The following is a 21,005-nucleotide window of genomic DNA, read 5'->3' as shown; positions in this document are numbered from 1 at the left end:
AGAATCTTCAAACAGTGGGGCTGGCTGAGCACTAAGCAAGCAAATCTGCGGTGGACGGGAAGCCCACCCTGTGGGTAGCACCACCACCTGGGCTGCAGGTACCTGCTCGGCGCCTGAAAATGCCCAGTGCCTGAAGCTTGAGGCCCGTGAACGCCACAGACCCAAACCCTGTTTGACAGCACCCCTTAGCCCAACTCCAGGAGAGAGGACATTACGGGAAGAGCAGATTTCTTCTGGCCAGACAGCCCTTTGTTTCTCAATAAATAGCAACCACACTTGTGACAGAGGGACAGCGGGGAACCACAGGCTTTATTGGCTGGAAGCTCTCCTCAGGAGCCTGGTCTGCTGGCACTGGATGCTCCTGCGTGGACAGCCCCGGGCCTCAGCTAGGAAAAGGGAAGAAAAAGAGGAGGACTTTAGGTCCAACGACAGAGTCAAAGGTGAGGCCATCATTCTGAATGGAACCAAAGGATAGTAAGATCATGTTGTATTCCTTCAATCAGGAAATATCTGCCAAGTGCCTCTGTGCCAGGCACTGCTTGCTGTAATGCTCAGCTGTCAAAAGAGCATGCAAATTTAATAATTGGGACCACCAGTGACACCATGGCATCATAAAATGAAACTTCATGTGCCACTTGCCAACAGGTACAACTGCCTGTGGCGGCCACGTGCTGTGCTTTCTCCTTCAACTTCGTTTTTCACAGGAAGTTAATCCTCTGCCTGCACCCATTCCCTGTGCCCCAAACAGCTTTAGTAAAGGGACTCAAAGCGGCATTACCTCCAGGTTTCCTCTGGCCTTCCGAAGGATTTTGTGGGTCAGGACCACTGAGGAGAGAGCAGAGAACGGCGTGATTAGACACAACGTCCAGGGAGTCAGCGTAAAGGCCAGGAGCAGGGAGAAGCCCCTGCACCCCAAACGGCTCAGACATGTGTACCGGCCTGAAGCACCCAGACCGGGAGAGGTGTGAAGGCTTCACCTGCCCCACACCCCAAGACCGAATAATCCACCCATCGGCATGGCAGACCAGACACCTCTCTGGGCCATGCTGAGCCACCACCTCACTGATACAGAAGGTAAAGCGCACTGCACAGCGTCACAGAGGTCAAACATCCTGCAAGGCCGGCAGGATGCGCAGGTATCCCCAGGGCTGCTCTCTGCGGGCCCGGGAGGGGAGGGCGCAAGGCAGGGAGGCCTGTACCTGACTACCTGCCTGCTTTGGTTTCCTAGGCTGGCTGGAGAAGCGTCTCTAGGCAGGGGGTGGGCCCCATTTGAAGCAAACCCAAGCGTGAAGGCCCCAGTCGAGGGTCACAGGCAGTCTGTGAAGTCAAACTTCTATGCAGCAGTCCTTAAGGCAGGCTTCTGATCACCCAGGAGGAAGGATGGACTCTCAGCACTTTTGTCTCCTTAGCTGCCCTTTAGCTGGTAGAAGAGCCCAGTATGGTTCCCTGGCTCAGTCACATCCTACCAGACAGGAAGGGCCAGGCAGATGATTTCGGAGGGCCCTGCTGCCTGACGCTGAGCTGTGTACAGGGCAGGTGCCCAGCCTATCGGAACCCATGGGGGGAAGGGAAAGCCCGCCTTTCAGGGTGGCAGCTCCCGAGGTCACTTCTTCAGCTGTCTCCTTGCCCAACACAAGCCCCAGCTGCAGCGGGAATGCCCCTCCTGAAGAGACTTCTGGGCCTGATTAGGGCCACCTAAGGAGGCTTTGGTGACGGCCAGGACTCAGTTTACTCCCCAGGAAGATAGACACAAGGCTTCTGGCACTGGCCTTTGGCCAGTGTGCCGAAGGCTGAAACAGACTCCTCGTCAGCACAGCCCAACACCCCCATGGCCCATTCAGAACAGGTGCCATGTGGCGGCCCTAAGAAAAAATTTACTTCTTGCCTCACAAAAATTTCCATCTGAAGGTAATGAAGTCTGTTTACAATCTGAGACACTGGGGGGAGGGACACCCAGGGTGGGCTTTGTTTTTAACTTGGCAAAATGGATCTCAGAGGTGCCCATGGCCACTCTGGGCCTCCCCCAGCCCCACACTACAGGGCAGGAGTTCTTAACCCAGGCCAGGGTTATGCTCTGGGCGGTCCCAAATCCCCAAAAACCGCACAGATGTATGTGTGGGAGTGGCTGTGTGCATCTTCCTGGGGAGAGAGTTCACAGCTCTCCTGAGACTCGCCAAGGGGCCTGTGACCCAGTTCTGGAAGTACCAAAGGAACGAGCCCTCCAGCGAGAGCTGAGGCCATCCGGCTGGGGCAGAAGGGACCTGGCGACTGAACGGCAGCCCCCTCGGTGCACAGAAACACTACTGCCAAGAGAAGCCCAAGGGACAGGCAGCAAAGAGCTTGTCCCCACCCAGGACTGCCCAGCACAGTGACTCGATCCCAGGCCTGTCCCACTCAGCACAGGGCACATTCCCCCTCAGCAGGCGCCAGCCAGGAAGCCAGCAACCTCACTGTCCAGCTGGTGATGGCAGTTTGCCAGCTGGGGCCTCGGTGAACCCGAACCCTGTGTGGTAGGTGCTCCTATCTCAGAGGCTGGAGGTGAAGCGGAAGGCTCTGGGTCATGGGGCGAGGGAGTGAGTGGCAAGGGTCCTCGGGCCTCACGGTGACACTTCCCTTTCCCCTGCAGATCCTGGGGGGATGCAGGGCTCAGTTTGGCCCAGGCAGGGCCCGGCCCCAGGCCCTTGCTCTTCCCCATCACCATGCAGGGACGGGGAACAAGGGGACACACTGCCAACTTTCACTTTGTCCCCCGGAGCCAGAGCAGGCCTGTGAGGCTGCCTCAGGAGGAGCTGCATAGCCTGGCGCGGAGTCACAGCTGGGGAGAGCCCGCAGTGGTGCCACGCTAGGCAAACCCCTCCCCTGGCTTGAGCACCCTGTGGTGCCAGGCCTTAGAGATACAGACAAGGGTGACACCATCCTAGCTAGGAGACAACTGAGGTTTTCTTGACTGTTAGTGGCTTGCCACCTCCACACACAGAATTCAGTCTGACCTAATGGAAAGAAGAGGTGAGAACTAACCTCTTCTGTCCCAGGAAGAGTACAATGCAGCTGTGCCTTTACCATCCCTTTTCACAGATGAGGCACTTTTTTTGAAGTTGTGATTAGAACCCAGGCCTGAGTCCTTTGGAATTACTGTGTATGGTTTGAATGAGGAATTGGAAGCCCAGAGAGTTAAAGCCACTTGTTCCAGGTCACACAGGAGAGTGGAAACCTGAACTGTGCTCGCCAGTGAGTCCAGATCGCTGAGCTGGGACCCGGGGTCTGGGTCCTGCCCTCCAGGTCCACCACGGTACTGACCCATCCGAACCTACAGCCCACTTCAAAGTCTCCTCACCTGTGTGTGGCCTTAACTGCATGTGCCCTGAGACCATCCAGGCTGCTGAGGAGACAGGCCAATGTGGGGTCTGCCCTGCCCTGGACTTGGGGGCTGTACGGAATCACCATCTCCCTGGGTCTGCCCAAGCGTTCCACGGCCACCTCACACACGGCCACACTGGCACTGTCTCCCCCAGGACCCTCAGTGCTCCTTTCCTCTACAAGTGACAAGAACCCCTAGGCCAGAACCCCAGACATCTGCCACTCTGCCAGGGCCACCTCCTCACTACCTTTCAAAACCATTCCCTCCCCTCCATAGCCCAGCCCTGCCCATCAGGCACCCCTGCTGCTGCCTGGGGGTGGCTATAGCCCCTAAAAGAGGTCTCCCTGGCCATTCCATGCTCAGCCACAGGACCTTCTAATACACAAGGGGCCACGTCAGTCCCTGCTGCTCGTTCTTGAGTACGGCTCACAGGCCCCTCGTGATCTGGTCACTACTTGTCCATCAGTTTGTCACTCACAGCAAAACCCTTGGCATGTCCTAAATGTGTCCCTGAACACACAGTGCTCACTTGCAAGGCTGCCTGCCAGAATCCTAACTCCACCCTTTCTCTAACTCCTACTCATTCCTCAAGACCCAACCAGGTCAGAGCCTTTAACCACCTCCCAGGCTTCTGAGGATGCTCTCAGTACATGGTTCTACAGCTAACTTCTGTGAGGCCTCCACTGAGCCACAGCTCTGAGCTGGCAGAACTGTCTCACTCAGCTCTGTCCCCAGGGCCGGGCATGGGGGCACAAGGTAGGAGCTCAGTGTGTGCTCAGTGCCCGAGTGTCTCCTGCAGTTCAAACTCTGCAGTCTCACAGAGTCTGTGTGCAGAAGGTTCCTGGGGGAGGCTAAGGAGAGCTCCTACCTGACAGTAATCCACCTTCTGTGCTTCTCAGAAATGCCCCAGAAATGGTGGACTTTGATAAGAGAGCAGCACAAGGCAGGCTGGCAGCTCGGGAGAGGAAAGTGCCACAGTCAGCAGCTCTCCAGAGGCAGGAGGCTGACAGGCAGACGGCCCCAGGCTCGGCCAGGGCTCTGCTGCCAAGAGGAATGGGACAACTCTGCCACCGCCGCCTTCCGTGAAGGAAGGCTGGGGTTTCAGCTGGGGGAACGCAGCTGCTCCCGCAGTCTCTGAAGTTCCCAGATCAGGGCTGGGATTGACCTTTATAAAGGTTATTTAGCTTCTCCTACCTTGAGTTTCTGCCTATGACTTGAGAACTCAAATCTACCCCCTTTGGATCCCCGCTGCTCGGCCGAGCCCTCCTTCCCATCCGCCTGGACCAATGAATCGGCTACTTGCTGGTGGAGCAGCTGCCAGCAAGCTATCCGCGCACACACAAGGACAGGTCGCCGCTCTGCTCTGGGGGCGAGCTGCCCTGAGCTGCCACCTGGGGCCACACAGCCCTGGGCCCTCCACCCCTCCAGCCTCAAAGTGCCACTTGCAGCTTTGACGCCACCAACATGAACTGTTTGCTGTTGGGTTCTCACACATTTCTTGCTTCTCTGCCTTTGTCCACGCTGCCCCCATTCCATCTGGCTAACACCTGCTCCTTCTTGCAGACTCCGCTTAGGTGTCACTTAGTCCAGAAGCTTCGCTCCCAGAACAGAGCAATACCCTTCCCACTCCCACCCCAGTGCTCCCTAAGACCCGACACATTTCTCTCGCTACACATGCCACGCACCTGTCTCCCCAGTGAGATGACTTTCCTGGCACTGAGTGGCCCCTCCTCTAATGTCTGTTAAATGAATATATTTGTGCAGGTCAGAAAGGATCGAGTATGAAGGGAAACCTGTAAGTAGGAGGCATGACGACAAATGATCTGGCTCTGCAGTGGGTAGTGCAGGGCTGGGTTTCGGTCCCCAAGGCAGGAAATGGTCAGACATGGCAGCCACCCCTGACTGCTCACTCACACTGATCGAAGATGACTTTTTCTTGGTGCTTGCTCAGCTGCAAAAGCTTCATGGTGTTTTGCAATTTCTTTTCTTGGTCAAACAATTTTTTATGTAGTTTGGTGATCTCTGCCTTCATTTCTCCAGTCTAGAGAGAAAAGGAATTAGAAAAATGAAGAATATATATAATAAAAGTCATATCACGTACGAATTATAAAAATATATAAAAAGATGCCTAATCTTACTAACAAAGACATCTGAATAAAAATTAGAAGCCATCCTCTGCTGGTCAGATTGGCAAAGCCAGGCAAATCCAGTGATGGTGAGGGCTCAGGGACAGCACTCTCTCAACAGCTGCTGGGGGACCTGGAGCCGGCATGGCCCGAGTGGACGACCCTGGCTACATTTACCACGCTGCAGAATGCGCTTCACCCTTGGGCCCTGCAATTCTACCCTCTGACATTTACCCCAAGGAGTAATATCAGCACAAAAAGAACCTATGGTCCAAGGATGTACACCAGCATTGTTTGTTGTATGAAAAAACAACCTGATTTGTTTCAACAGGGGTCTGGATAAGTAAGTTATTGTACTTACTACATACAATGGAATGATTTTGCTGCTACTGAAAAGATGTATATATAACTCTATTTATTGACATTCAAAGATGATCAGAATTAATGACAAAAATAACCCAGGACAGCTATTGTACATCAGGCATTCCTGTTTCATAAAACTGTGTGTGTGACATAGAGACATCCTCAAAATGTGAATAGTGATTTATCACTGAGATGTGATGTTAGTTTTATTTTTCATTTTTAAAAATACATCAGAATATTTCTTTACAAAAACTAAAATGCTGATTTAAAGAAAACATTTTAATGATAAAATCTTTAAAAGACAATGTAAAAGTATCATTAGGAGACGAAGATCCATTAGGAGAACTCTGGCTTTTCAGGGGTGAGGAGAGAATGGAGGGGTGGCAAAAGCAGAGTCCCCAGACCTCTAGTAGGGAATCGGCACACTGACAGGCTCTCTCCCTAGTCCCCGCTGAACTCGAACACAGGGTCAGGACACTGCCTTTCTCCTAAGATACCCTGCCACAGGCTACCACTCTCTGCTTCGTCGAAACGCCTCTGCTCCCAAGAAGGGAGATGTGGGGCTGTCAGACTAAGAAGAATTGCTTCAGTTTGTTCCTAAATTGTTTATGGAAGTTCCTTGTAATCCATTTTATGATTTAATTAAGTATTAAGTAAATCCATGAAGTGTGTGTATAAAAAGAGAGAACTGGTTGTATGAAAACTAACATATGCTTCAGGAAAGACTCGATAAAGGCAAGTCACTAAAAAAACACATTTCTGGCAAATGAGTAGGTGTGGGTGAATCCACTAGGAAGGGTGTGGGATGAACAGACTCTGGGAGAATTCTATATTCAAAATGCTTTGCAAGTGGCTAAGTTTTTCTTCATCTTAAAGAAACAGAAACTGGAAGTGACAGACATACATTATGGATGTAGTTTATGAAAGAAAGAAGATGTGGGACTCCAATTAGCAGACTCGTATTAAAAAAAAAACGCCCTGGCCTTACATCAAAAGGATGGCAAATGAACATACATTTAACTGTTTTATATTAAACTAAAATGTTTAAGGTATATGTCATTTTTTCATTACCTGCTTTAACCTACTTTTAAGATTAACTGATCATGTCAGCTATAAAGACTTCAACTGTTCTTCCAAAAACAGACCCTAACGTAAACCACATTCTAGGACAAAGTCCCTCTTGGTCCCTCCCAGTCTGCAGAACAGGGATCATCCTTGCGCAGTAGGCCCCACTGCTGCAGACTGAAGCCTGAAGGGGGAGAACGATTACTTCGCCCCTGCCGGGCTAACTTCCTTCCCTCTTTGGAAAGGTATCACACTTCCTCCAGGAAGGGAGACTTTCCTTGGCACTCCTCCCGACTCCTCTGGGTGCCCCTATCGTTGCCCAGATCACGCTGGGTTGTAACTGGTCATTTACTTGTTTGCTTCCCCTCCCGGACTATAAACTCTGTGGGCAAAATTCATTTCTTCCCCTGACCACCAGCACCCCGGACCAGTAGGTGCTGTGAGACCATCCGCCGCCTGGTGGGTTAATTTTTACCTGCACTCTCAAAACACCCTGTACATATTCTATCCAGCACAAGGACTTTAAATTATTTATGTGTCTGCTGTTGCTCTGAACTAAAACCTTCATTTTTACAGGATGAATACACCAAAGTAAGAGCAGCAGGGCTCCAAAGTCCTGCTTGGTCACCTCCAGCTGTTATGATGATGGAACAACATAGTTTCAGATCTTACTTTCAGAAAATGGGAATAATGCCACCTAACTCTCTAAAGGCTATGGTAAGGCATAAAATGAGATGCTGACCGTACAGCAGAATGCCTGCCACCTAGCGGGTGCTCCGCAGAGCAAACCTTCCTCTGGGCCACGGAGCTGGGCTCAGGGCTGGAAACCACACCCCTGCCAGGAGGCCTTGTACTGACTCGGGACTAGTCTGCCTCACTTCTGGAGCTGAGTTTTGTTGTTGTTTGTTTTTTCTTTTATAATGAAAAATCTCAAACATTTATGAAAGTAGGAAGAACAGGATAATGAACAGCCAGGTACCAGCTTCAGCAGTTATCAATTCTTGGCCAAACTCGTTTCATCTACATCCCTGCCCATCCCCACCCTACAATTATTTTTAAAATAAACCCCAGAAGCCAATCATATTTCATCCATAAAATAACTTTGTATATAACTCTAGAAGAAAAGGATTCCTTGAAAAAAAAAAACAAGTATCATTATCACATTGAAATCAAAGACAATAATCGCTTAGCATCCCCAAATATGTCAGGAGATACATTTCCCTGACTGCATCATAAAACTTTTTTTTTTTGAGCAATTGGTTTGATTCATTAGCATCCAAATAAATCCCACAATTTGATATGACTGATAAAGCTCTTAAGCTTCTTTTAATCCATTGCTTCTGAGAGCTACTGAGAGAACTTGTAAAGGCTTCTGGGGCGCACCCCCAGGCTTTCTGATTCAATAGGTTTCCAACAGATTTCCAGATGATGCTGATCCTTCTGCTCCAGGGACCAAAATTTGAGAACCACTCCAAATCTGCAATTATTCCCCCTTTTTTCCTAGGATGAAAGATGGTCTGAGGTGGTATTGTACATTTCCTGCCCCAGGCATAGATTTAAGCCATTTCTCCAAAGAGTCTTAGCTTCTGTTAATGTAAAAAGGTATTTAGCAACCATAATTTGGCACTTGAGGTGCTCACTGGTGCTGGAGTGAATATTTTTAAACCTTTTAAGTACAGAGAATGAGTAAATCTTTTAAATACAAAACATATCATGAGTTTATACTAATGAAAGATTACAGGCTTTTTACTTCTTTGATTTTTTATCTCTTCCCTGACACTAAAAATCTCAGTGTAGTAATTCATCTTATCCTACAATATCAATAGTTTCAAAATATCAACACCAATATTTTCACTAACAATATAATCACTGAAAATAGTTCAAAATGTTTTTTTTTTTTTTTAGTTCTTTTTTCCGTCAGAGTATTTCCTCTAGGAATATACAGTCAAATTACTGTGTTTTAGTTACTGAAACATTTCTTTATATGGTCATGCCTTCAGTACTATATACTATAAGGACTGTTTGTTTCATCTTGAGATCAATTTTTAGAAACTGACTTCTTTTTCCTATTTTGACTTATTTTTACTTATAATTATGTAAATCATTTATGCAGTTTTAAATTCAAATTTACCAAACAAGGTCTATTCAGAGAAATCTACCTTCTGTCTCTGACCTTCCATCCTCCTACTTCCTACCCTGACACATAGCCCGTTTTGTTGTTATTGTTCATCCTTCCATTTAAAAAAATGCATATGCAAATATGTACATATACTTGTAACTCTCCCCACAACTTCCTTATATAAACTGATATATATGTACACAATTTACAGAGTAGTTCCTGGCAAATGCAGGGGATGGTACATTAAATGCAAAAGACAAATTAATGACACTCAGAGAAAACCTTAGCTAGTAAAAAACCATTGAGGTTGCTGGTGAAAACTTGGAAATCTGCTTTATATACATTTTACACCAAGAAAAAGGAACCATATGAAACATAGGCAGGGACAGAAAAGTGGCTAGAGGCAATTTAACACCACACAGGGGGTCTGTGTACAGTGGCAACCGTATCAGAATATCTCTAAAGTCCTTTTGCTGGTTCTAAAATTCTGTCATGCTAAAGTAAGCATAATCAATTACCTGAAAAACCCTCAGAAAGAAGGGGTGAATCATCACAAGCACTGACCAGGGCCCTGGACTAATTTGCTAGTGGGGGAGATCAATGTGATTATGATTTATATGTATATATGTGTATTTATACACATATACGAGAAATAAGAACTGCATTCTATTTATTTAACAGACACTGCTAGATACTGAGGACAAAAACATTGCAATAAGAGTGAATCATTTTGCTCAGACATGTTGGGCTTTAAAAATCGTACAGAAAAGTACTAGTATGGCAATATGAAAAAAAAATTATTAATTTCATTCAAAACTATGAACAAAATAGACATGGCCTCTCATGGAAAATGGAAGGAGACAGACATTAAAGAAACAAATGCGTAATCATTATTTTTGATAAGGACGATGCTGTGACTGAATGACCAGGGGGCCATCTCCGACCATGAAGTAACCTTTAAGCTGACACCTGAAAGGTGAGATGGAGCCAGCAGGCCAGGAGGAGGCAGGAGACAGACAGGCAGAACTTCTGTGTCTTCCAAGCCTAAGATGGAAAGGAGCTTGGTGGGTGAGCAAAAAAGGAATGGCTGATGTGGGGCTGGAACCCAGTGGGCCCCCTTCCTCTCCATGCCCCCACCGGCTAGATGTGGGCAGAACGCAATTTCTTTGTACCACGACTGGTTATACACTTCCCCGAGTTCAGTGCACCCAAACTTCCTCCCCAGGATCCCAGGAGGGGAATCTCAGGACAGGCTCATCAGAACCTCCCGAGCAGAGAGAGCTGCTTCACTGCCTCTTCTTTGCCATGGTTGACAGATCTGAGAGCTGTCAAAAGACATATTAACTAGAAGAGTGATGACACATAATGCAAATTTCCCTTCTGTCTTCCTGATGGCCTTTGGCAAAACTGTATAGGTTAGATAACTGAAGGGGGAAACAGCTATCAGGCCACGGAGCAAGCTTCCTTCACCTGCATGCTTCTTCCTCCAGGGAGCTTTCTGATTGCCAGTGGGTACTCAGCTCATCATACTGTCAGGTTGCCACAGATGAAACCACGGGAAGAGCGGCTGCTCTACCTGACTTCTGATTTGTGCCATGAAGATGAGGAAGAGGACAGGTGCAGGAGCAACTGTTCTTAATTCAGTCACATTCAAATTACTGTACAGTCGAGCTTTAAAGGGAGGTTTCAATGGTTTTATAATAAACGATTTTCACTGGTTTAAAAAAAGGGATTTCAAAGTAGTTAAAGCAGATTTGAAAAAAGCTCACTAAACTCGGATGCAGAAAGCTATCAAAAGGTCTCAGATGGTCAGAAAAAGGCATCTGAAATGAAGGCAATTTTGAGTAGAAGGGAATGGGCTAGTCCACGATGAAAAATGGGTACTTACAGGGTCTAAAATGAGAGTTTATGTCCTGGATGCAGGCACTTGTGCTTTCAAACCAGCTCAGGAACCTTGAGCGTGGGCCTCACTCCCTGAATGTCTGTTTCCTCACACGTGGAACATGGACAGGATTTCCCTCAACCAAGATGGCTACAAGTGGGGACATGCCTGGGTCAGGGCTGCAGGCTGAGCCAAGGGGAATCCGATGAGAACACACCTGGAGCTGCCAGCAAGGCGCTTCATAAACATGGCTCCCTCCACCCCCTCGGACATACTCCCCCAACTGTGAGCACACCTGCTGTGGGCCACATCCGCAGCGGGGCACAGAGGAGACTGAGACAGGCTCCAGCAGAGTCCACGTGTCGGCACCCACCTGCTCACACTGAAGTGTGCACTGGCCATTCGTGGGGAGTGAGACCCTCCAGAGAAGCATCAGCAGCCTCGCGGCCTCTTCCAGGATCAGTTTGGCTGTGCTCACGCTGGTGACAAACCCAAGCAGGGGGGTGGAGTTTGGACCCTGCGCAGGGGATGAGAAGGCTGTTAGGTGCCGTGTGGGAACAGATGATGGACAAGCCAGCTTTAGCAGCCGGCATGACTCTCCAGACCACAGGGCTTGTGGTCCACATGCTGAGCAGAAGCCTGTGCCAGACAACATCAATTTATTGTTCTTAGTGACTGGTGACTAACCAATTCTGAAGAGAGTTTCAGCAGTGATTTGAACTCAATCAATGACCATGATTAGTAACCACCTGGGTTAACTACATTTACTCCACCAAGGAGAGGGTCCACAGTAAGGCCACTCTACAGACCACAGAGCCTCTCCAGAGGGCAAATGGGACCGACAGCAAGTTAACATGGATGTTTTTGTCTTTATCAGCTCCTGATGAACAAACAGCTCTGCTTATAACCAATACAACACTGGGACCTTGAACCCTCTCACCCTCCCTACTGGCAGAAGCAAACTCAAGCCGGGGGGATGTCAAGAGCATGAAAATCAAACAACATGAGAGAAGGGAAAGCACAAAATTTAAAAAAAATTTAAAAAGCACTGTCTTCACAAGTAAGAAACACAAAATAAAACTACAGCCTCTTTTTAGCTACCAAATTGCCAAGGAACCATTTAGAAATAAAAACACTCAATGAAGATAAAGCTAAAAGTATATATATCAAAAATTTAAGTACTGAGAGCTGTGTGGTATTTTTACAGATATTTCTAGCTTTCGCACAATAAAGATTATAATTACAAAAGAACACTAATTTTATTAGTATTTATTGACTCATTTAACAAATACCTACAATGCACCTATTCCATGTTGGGCCTGTGGATGGTAGAGGATAGGCCATATTAAGCAAAACAGACATACCCTTGCTCTCTTGGAGCCTATTGTCTAGCAGAATATAAATCGTGAAGTTCACTTTTACCACATAGTAAACCAAAATAAGACAGAAAGGCCAAACGGGTATCATGAAGAGGGGACTCAGTATCCTCAGTAAGGACCCAAGAAGAGGGACCAGAAAACATGAGCAAAGGAAGTTTGGAGACTGGGTCCAGTCTTGGGGAAAGGAAATTTGACCCCAAGCCTTGGAGGAAGTGAATGAGTAACTTTACGTCGAGCACCAGGCAGACAGGTCCTCAACAAAAGATAACTTTAAAATGAGGATTCCAGTAGGCTAAGGTAGGAAGGAGGGGTAGGTAAAAGGGGCTGAGGGGTCCTTCAAGCCAGAGGGCACCATGGAGCCAGGGCTGGAGACAGGATGTGGCTGGCAGGCGGGAACAAGAGCATGCACCCAGCCTGGTGGGAGCAAGGCATATCCGGGAGCTGGGAGCTGCGGTGGGGAGGGAGGCAGAAGCAGACCTGGAGTCTGCACAGTACCCAGGGGAAGCAGAGGTTTCTGCACAGGTGAGCAAGGAGACTAGCGATGTTCTTAGGTAGCAATGTCATGGCACAGAAAGAGCACCGAGGAGGACAGAGCCCGGAGTTCAAATCCCAGCCGGTCCAAGTTCCTCCACCTCAGTAGCTGTACAGCAGGGGTCACATCTACTTCAGGGGCTGTTCTGGGACCAAAGAAAATACCATATTCAGAGCCCCTCTAAGAAGAGATGGCAGCTGCAACAACATGCAGGTGGGTGTGGCAAGCTCATTACAGAGCGGCTGAGAAATTTCGGTGCCGCTGCCTGCATGCTGGTGAGATGAGGCTCGGGACCTGTGGCTGTCCTGGTTACTAGTCGCCCCAGAGCCTGCACAGAGGCCTGGAGGGCTGACGGGTGGTAACTGAGCAGATAAACAGATGGACACAGCAAGCAACTGAGGGACAGGAGGGCTGAGGGACTGGACAGAGGCTGCAGAGCAGACCCCAGTGACACAACACAGGGTACAAAGCGCAACAAGTGTCCCTCCCACAGACAAACAACAAGCAATCCCCAGATAGACCTGACCTCGGAGCATCTGTGAGCCCATTTCCTGGTCCCTCCTCTCAGGGCCTTACTAAGGACATGTGTCCCTGTCTCCTAGTGCTCTTAGCCAAGCTGCATTCACGGCTCCTGGGGGTACCTCAGCTGCCGGTAAGGTTACCTTTGTTCCCAGCTCCCAACCTGTGGGGTTGGGAGCCTTTTGGATCTGAATGTCCATCTCGGCAAGGAGCTTCTGGCCCTGGCTGATCTGCTTGCACAGGGCATTGTAGTCCTCCACCAGGCCCAGGACATGGCAGCCGCTCCTGCTGGCCCACAGGCGGTGGCCAGGGACCATGTGGGACTTGCACGCGGTGCTGGTGGCTGAAGTGCCACTGCAGCAAGAGAGGGAGTCGATATCATTTCCGGAGAGTGGAGAAGTCTCTGGAGCTACCGAATCAGAGGGAAGGTGTCAGATGTATTGGGGGCAGCACCCTGCATTCAACAAGCTGCATCCAATGCTGTTAAGGCCAGCCAGGAGGGCTCAAAGCAGCCCTCAGACCCCAGAGCCACCCGATACGGCCCAGAGGGGAAAGAGGCCTGGCTCCAGGACATGTGTCTGTAGGATGCCCCACTCTGGGCTTGTTCCTCTTGCAGGAGAAACTCAATTCAAGTCAACCCACACTTTTGAGGCACCCACTCTGCCAAGACCCCTGGCTTCCACAGATGTATCAAGCCAATGCCTGTACTACAGAAGCCCGGAGTCAATCTAGAATATGGACACCCTGAGGACGTGTAACCCACAATAACAAAGAGCCAGAGTTCATAGGAAAAAAAACATCAATTCTCCGTGTAGAAAGGGAGACTGGGGAAAGCTTCCTAGAAGCAAAAACTGAGCTGAGCTGAACGGGTAGCAAGAATTACACCAAGCAGAGGTAAGGCCTATTGCTTTTTACCTTTGGCTCACCAGAAATATGGATGGGAAATTCTAACTGGGGACATCAGGAAAGGCATTTCACAGACAAGTCTGCATTCGCCATGAGTCTTAAGGAAGTAGGAGGATTCTCACCGGCAGACAGTGGGACAGAGGTGGTCTGGAAACAAAGGGTGCTGCACTGCAAGGTCTCAGCAAGAGGAAAGTGCAGGCCTGTGTGCAGCCCAGTGACAGAATGTAGATGGTGACCCATCAGTAAGGCGACATGAGGGCAGAGGACGGGTTGGATGGGCCCACTGGGGGGTGGATGTTGGGAGGGCCTGGGAAGTAACACTAAGGTGGTCATAACTCAGGGCAACAGGGACCCAATGATGTCGCTGAGGTTGGTAACACCCAGGAAACAAAGTGGCTTGGCGGAGGAGATCAGCTAGAGATGCTGGGAAATGAAACCCCAATTGTGCCAAACATGCTCTTGAGGTTTGACCAGAAACCCCCTTTTTCTTCAGTTTAAAAAGTCCTACTGCCAGACCCAACCCCGCCAGTTACCTAGGCTTAAGTTTTGTACCTGATCTCAATGGCACGGCCAGCACAGAATCAACTGGATCACATGAATTATCAATTCTCATGGGACAACTGTCACCACCTGCAAAATGCAAAATAAGAAAATAAATTTTCAAAAGTTTTAGCTTCACTGCCATCAGCATTTGGGAGAGAGTCAAGTGAAAATACAGTTAAGTACCAGCCAAACACAAGCATTCGTTTAACTCTTCACCAGGCATCTCCCCTGCAGGCCCCATGCAGGACACTGGGGACACCAATGGGCAGGCCTGGTCCCTCCCTGGAAGAGCCTCTTGTCCAGACAAGTAGCAGGTAATTTCCCTTCTGGGTGGTCAGGGCTAAGGGCAGGCAGCACGAGGGCGTTGGGAGCTCAGGTGAGGCTGCTAACTCCAGAAGGGACAGAATGCAGGCAGAGGGGTGAGCAGATCAAAGGCACAGAGGAGAGGGCCATGAGGACAGTGGGCAAGAATTAAGAAGCTCGTGTGGCTGAGCCCAGAGTGCCAGGGAGGGAGGTACTGGGATGCAAGGCCAGAATTGTGAGGACTGTGGGGACTCACTCAAGGGCATCAGGCTGGGCAATGTCAAGTTGAGATCTGTTTGTGGGACTGGAGGCTGCTGGAGTCTGGAGGCTGTTGCAATAACCCAAGCGAGACAGAAGAGTAACCCACAGTAGTATTTAGAAGGTGACACATTTAAAACAATGTAAGGAGGCAAAACCAGTTAGATGCTGTACAAGATCTGCCATGTTCTGTGACTTAGAGAGCTCTTTCCTACGTGAACTCTCAGAAGCTCAGAGGGCAGGCTGGCACTGTAGTTCAGACTTCATGGAGGAGGAGACCAGGAGCAGAGATAGGAAGAGACCTGCCCAGCATCACCCAGAGTGTGGTAGAGGGCTGAGACCAGGCCTAAGGCTGCCCTGTCCAGCTCCTTTCCAGCCCGGCACCTCCCATGGGTGCACTTTGATTCTGGGGCCAAGGAGCCAGGGGTCGCTCAAGGGATCCCACCCATGAGAGGGATCGCCTTCTGCCCAAACAACAGTCTTCAGAACAGAATGTTCGAACAGGTACATTTAAATGCAGTCCTGGAGAGTCTTCTGCGAAGGAAAAACCGTTGCTGCCTACGATATCATTCTGATCTTCACTCAAGGACATTGGAGATCCTCTCTGCTGAGGCAGCACTGCACATTTGAATGCACTCTTCTGGAAGGCTCTTCCAAGGCATACCCAGGGCCGGCCCTGCGCAAACTTCAAAGGCAGGCGAAGGCTTTCAGTGGCCTCCTCACTTCAGCTGCCCCACTGCTCCTGCCTGAATCACTCTCTCTGCTCCAATCTCCCCTAGCCCACCCCCACAACCTCCACAAAGGGTCCCATGTCCTCAAAGCCCTATGAAGAGTCAGGAGAGGCCAGTATTTAAAACAGGAATGCCCACAGCTGACGTACAACCCCTGCAAAAGGCGGCAGCAAAGTCCCTTTCTGACCCTTTGAAATTCCCCTAGTAGGGTTTTATCCTGTTTAACAGCAAAAAGCCTATTAATACTGACATTTATTAAAGCTCCAAATCAGAGACCACTTTAATAATCACTAGGGTATTGTTTGGTGACGGACAATAATCTGAAAACAATAATTAGGAAGCCCATGTGAAAGAGGGGAAATGTTTACGATGTCATACTGGGCAAAAACAAGGAAAGGATACAGAATGGCACAAAACCCCGTCTGAACAATGTAAATTTATGCCTGCATTTGATTACCAAATGAAGAGAAATATTCAAAGTAAAAATTACCATTTTGTAGAATAACGAAGGGTTTCTTTTTCATATTGTCACATCATCTTTTTGGCTAAAACATTAAAATCCTTTTGAAGGAGGAACCAATGAACCCATCAATATGAGTTCCAAAGCAGGGTGACTGGGTGCTACTTAAGGGATTTGAATTTTTTTAATTAAAGGCAAAAGACGTAATTCCCAATCCAAGTGAAGACAAGTCCAACCTTTTATGCAATCCTTATTCATCAAGTATGCTGCCTTTCCCCGTCCCACTGGATGGCACACCCACCCTGCGGACGTCAGTGACAACCCCCAGACACCTGAGGCTCTGGCAGGTCAGGAATGAGCACACTGAACCCGGACCTTTAAAATGATTTCGAGCTCCAGCTCTGCCACCTGCTTGCTAGGGGGTTCTGGGCAAGTCCAGCACCCTCTTTGGGTCTTAGTTCCTTCACGCACAGAGCACAAAGGACAGCCTGGTTGACTGCTTTGAGACTATTTGCTGGGGGGACAGAGGAGTGACAGAACCTAGTCCTGTCCTCTGTTTTCTACTTTGCAGGCCTCTGCAAGGTTGGACAATAATCCATAAGCAAATGCAAACCAGAACCAGTCTGCAGACCCACCAGGATGCTTTTCAGATCCTGAAAGACACAGAGAGTCAGACTAAGAGGTTTAGATTCTCTTTTTAAAGGCAGTAGAGGGAGTGAAAAGGATTTTCAGCAGTGGAGTGATATAGACAGGACTAAATGGATGGGAGGGAGCAAGACTGGGGGCAATGAGGGTGGTCTGGGAGCCCAAACTCTCTTCCTTGAGAATCAAGAGGCCCCAGACAGAAATTACACCATTTTGCCACAGGCAGCAGCTGATTAATGGTCAGGTCCTCTGGCTCCTAGGGTACAGCATGTCTGCTGTCAATGGACAGATACTTCCGTGGGCCAAGGGACCACTCAGGAGCTCGGACGGCCCACATGGGCACTCAGGGCTGCATTCTCAAGCAGGGAGGAGAGGCAGGAGCAGTACCGTGCTTGCCCAGCTGCAGGGGCGGCTCAGGGCTGGGCCCGGGGTGGAGAGCCCCGGGGTGGAGAGCCCCGGTGAGCGCCGCTTCCGGAGCCTCCTTCCCCGCCTTCGCCAGCTGATCCTCCAGCCTGCTCTGCAGTGTGCTGCTGGTTTCGATGCTCCTTTCCAGCTGTGCCCGCAGAGCCTGGATCTCTGTCAGCAGACCTTGCAGGTCACTGAAGGGGTCCTGCCCCCTCTGGCCATCTCCTGCTGCCTCTGCGAACATGTGCAAAAGGAAACCTTGGCATCTTCCACAACCAGAGTCATAAACAAAGGGGTTCTACACTGTTTTTAGACCTGCTACCACCAACCCTCCCCTTCCTAAGAACTAGGTACAATTTAAAATAACAACTTGACTTTAAAAACAAAAATATTGGCAGACTTAATTGCTGCTATTCCACAGGCTAAATAAGAGCTGGAAATTAATTTTTGCTTCTGGCCATAAAAGCCTAGCAAATTGCACACCAAACCCCGAAATTATGTCTACTAGTAATAAAATCTATTTGGGCTGGAATTATAGAATGAAAGGGGTTGATTTTAAGAGCTACAGTATCTTAAAAAGGCATAACAGCAAGAATAAAAGAAGCAACTTGAAGAGAAATGAAAACTGTGAGGTGACCCTTTTTGAGATAAACTTAAAATAGGGAGAAACCATCTGGAAAATTAGTTAAAAAAAAAAACACAACCCACCACACCTTAAAACTGATTCCAAAACATTAGAGTTTACAGAAAAGTTGCTCTCATCTGCTATCTCTCAGGAGATGAGAGGACCGGGGCCAACTGCCCTCTCCAGACCAATGTCCAGTGTGCACTGGGGCAGTGGGGGCTCCATAATAATCTCCTCCATAATAATCTGTTGAGTGAATGGGCAGAAGAAACACATGCCAGCAGGAAAATTACAATGAAAGTTCCTTCCTGATGCCAGGTACTATGCTAGGATGCTTTCAATAACCGATCACATCTAATTAGTGGGCTGGTTTTACCGACGAAGAAATGGTCCAAAGGGGTGAGGGGACCTGCTGAAGGCCATAGGAGGAGAAGTGGGGCACTAAGAATGCAGGCCTCAATCCTTCCATGTTCGCTGCTGCTTCAGAATATACCTACTCCCCGGGAGGCAAGGTGGGGGTGTGATGATAGCATTTCAGCAAAGAGTGCCGAGCCCACTGTTTGCTGAGAGTGCAGCTCGGCTGAGAAGGGCCTCAGATCTGAGCACCCGGTACCTCTCAGCTTCCTGTGCTCCTCGTCCAGCTTTTCATACACCTTCAGCTCCACCCGGATGGACTGGAGTAGCTTCTCATTCTGAGCAAGCAGCTGCTTCCTCAGCTCTGCCTCCTCTTGCACCCTGAAAGGCCCCACCACCGTGGGAAGGAAAGGTTAATTCTAACTTAGGGCAACTACCAGAACTCCTCCACAGAGCAGGCTAGTTCACCCTCAGTGGGAGAGTGGTGAACAGTTCCTGCCCCAGCCTGTTTCCCAGCCCTGTGCATATGTTATCTCATGCCATGATCACAGACACCCTGAAAGGTGTGTGCTGTCTGACCCTCAATTCCCACATATGAGCCAGTGAACCCCTGACTTACCCAGGGGTGCCCAGCTCAGGAGAGGGGCCAGCGCTGTGTGGCAGCAGAGACAGTGGTCTTGCCAGATCACTGCACTGCCCTGGGGAACTGAGGGGCTTTCAGGAACCCCAGAGCAGGATAGTCAAGAGGGCTGACAGGCCCAGCTGAAAACATGGGGCAAGACACGAGTCTAAGGGGCAAGTAGCAACGGAGCAGTCGGTGTGTGATCCTTTTAACACCTAAGTCAGGCTGTCTGCACAGAATCTCACCACGACTTTCTAGGTCACACAGAGTGGAACCTCCCGTCCTCACCCCGGCCACAGGGCCCTGCATGATTCAGCATCCAGCCTCTCTCTGCCCTGCCCCTGTGCAACCTCTCCTCCTGGACACTGGCCTCCCTGCTCACCCTTTCGCCTAAACTGCTCTTCCCCCAACATCTGCAGAGCTCAGTGCCCTCCAGGCCGCTTTTCAAGAGGCCTTGCCTGCCCTGTATAAAAACAGCAACCCGCCCTCGGGCCTTTCTCCCGATGCGGACAGTCTCACTCCGTGGATGCCACCCCACCGGACATGTCATGTGTGCCTTCTGTGCCCGTCACAGGGGCCAGCACCCCGGGGTCTGCGCAGTCGCTACCTGCTCAGCTCGCCGCGGCAGCTGCCGACCTCCTGAAGCAGCCGCTGGTTGTGCCTCTCCTTCTCGCCGACCTCCTTCTGCAGCCTTGCATTCTCTCCCCTCACACAGGCGTGTTCCTGCTGAAGGTGCTCAAAGTTTGCAGTCTTCCTGGAGAGGGACTCTCGTAATTTTTCATTCTCCTTCTGTTTATCTGCAAGCACAAAATGTGCCACTGAAAAGAGACACCATTTGTTTTTTCCAACCTTATTACACAAATACAGCACTTCAGCTGGAGCACTCCAAGAATACAGAAGAGAATGAGATTTAATCTGGCATTTATGATTCTGGCATTCCAATTATCTTATGCATTTTGGGCAGATAAATCTGTCAACATCAAGGCTGCAGATTAAACGTCACTGGGATGAAATGGGCCTGTTTAATTTTCTATACAATAATGGGCTGTGCAAACCTATTTCTTTACCTTCACAGAGCAAACCGTGGGTGTAAACTATCCTCTGGCAATGGGTGTCAGGCAAGCCCACAAGCCACCCACAAGGCCAGCATGGTTGTGCCAACAGTAACCTGGGGCCCCTTCGTTCCTCAAACCTTGAGGACAAAATCTCTCCTGAGGAATAAAATATAGATTTCTGGCGACAAAGTGGACAACAGCCCGACCTGGAGGCAGGGTGTGGCGTGTTCAAGGGCAGCCCTTCCACTTGCCGGCTGTGTAACTCTGAGTTTGTCCACTTCTCTGTGCCTCCATTTTCTTACGTGTGTCGCTGCGAGGACTGAGCTCCATGTGAAAGGGCTCAGCGCAGGGCCTCACAAGCACTCTGCGGGCTGTAAGCGCTCCAGGAGGCCAGCTCTAGCAGGGCTGCAGCGGCAACAGCAAACATCCTCAGTGCTCACTGCAGATGTTACATCAAGACCTTCACATGTGTCATCTTATTTTACCTTCCTAGCAAACCTCCGAGGTAGGTACTATTTTTCTCCCCATTTTCCAGATAGGAAACTAAAGATGAAAGAGGTTAAGACTTCCCCAAGGTCACACAGCCACTGAGTGTCAGTGCCAGGATTCAGACCCAAGTTCTCTAATTCTACTCTGAACCACGACATGATAATTCCTGAACAAGTTCTCCCCTAGGCCTTAATTAAAGATTATTTCTAAGCAAGTTCTGCCCTTCGCCTCCCTGTAGTCCTCAGGCTCCAGCCACACTAAGCTTT

The 21,005-nt window shown here is 49.4% G+C and overlaps 1 protein-coding gene across 4 annotated transcripts in view; it reads right to left on the bottom strand.

Annotated features, from left to right (window-relative positions):
* Window positions 1-290: 290 nt before the first annotated feature.
* Window positions 291-21,005, bottom strand: part of CDK5RAP2 (CDK5 regulatory subunit associated protein 2) — a 173,887-nt gene continuing 153,172 nt past the window's right edge. For 3 of the 4 annotated variants that reach the window (XM_037022238.2, XM_037022236.2, XM_073225527.1), the window contains 9 exons: window positions 19,803-19,992; window positions 18,833-18,954; window positions 17,577-17,828; window positions 14,802-14,879; window positions 13,487-13,752; window positions 11,287-11,430; window positions 5,273-5,399; window positions 779-825; window positions 291-386 (listed from right to left, as the gene is read on the bottom strand). In XM_037022238.2, the coding sequence (XP_036878133.2) occupies window positions 330-386; window positions 779-825; window positions 5,273-5,399; window positions 11,287-11,430; window positions 13,487-13,752; window positions 14,802-14,879; window positions 17,577-17,828; window positions 18,833-18,954; window positions 19,803-19,992 (1,283 nt within the window). In that variant the 3' untranslated portion in view covers window positions 291-329. Of the gene's footprint in view, window positions 387-778; window positions 826-881; window positions 1,463-5,272; window positions 5,400-11,286; window positions 11,431-13,486; window positions 13,753-14,801; window positions 14,880-17,576; window positions 17,829-18,832; window positions 18,955-19,802; window positions 19,993-21,005 lie in introns of those variants that run through there. The other variant, XM_073225524.1, reaches the window with a different exon arrangement.

Source organism: Manis javanica, chromosome 2, assembly GCF_040802235.1.
Source record: "Manis javanica isolate MJ-LG chromosome 2, MJ_LKY, whole genome shotgun sequence".
NCBI lineage: Eukaryota > Metazoa > Chordata > Mammalia > Pholidota > Manidae > Manis > Manis javanica.
The sequence above is the reverse complement of the archived record's forward strand: the minus strand, read 5'-3'. Positions and strand labels throughout refer to the sequence as shown.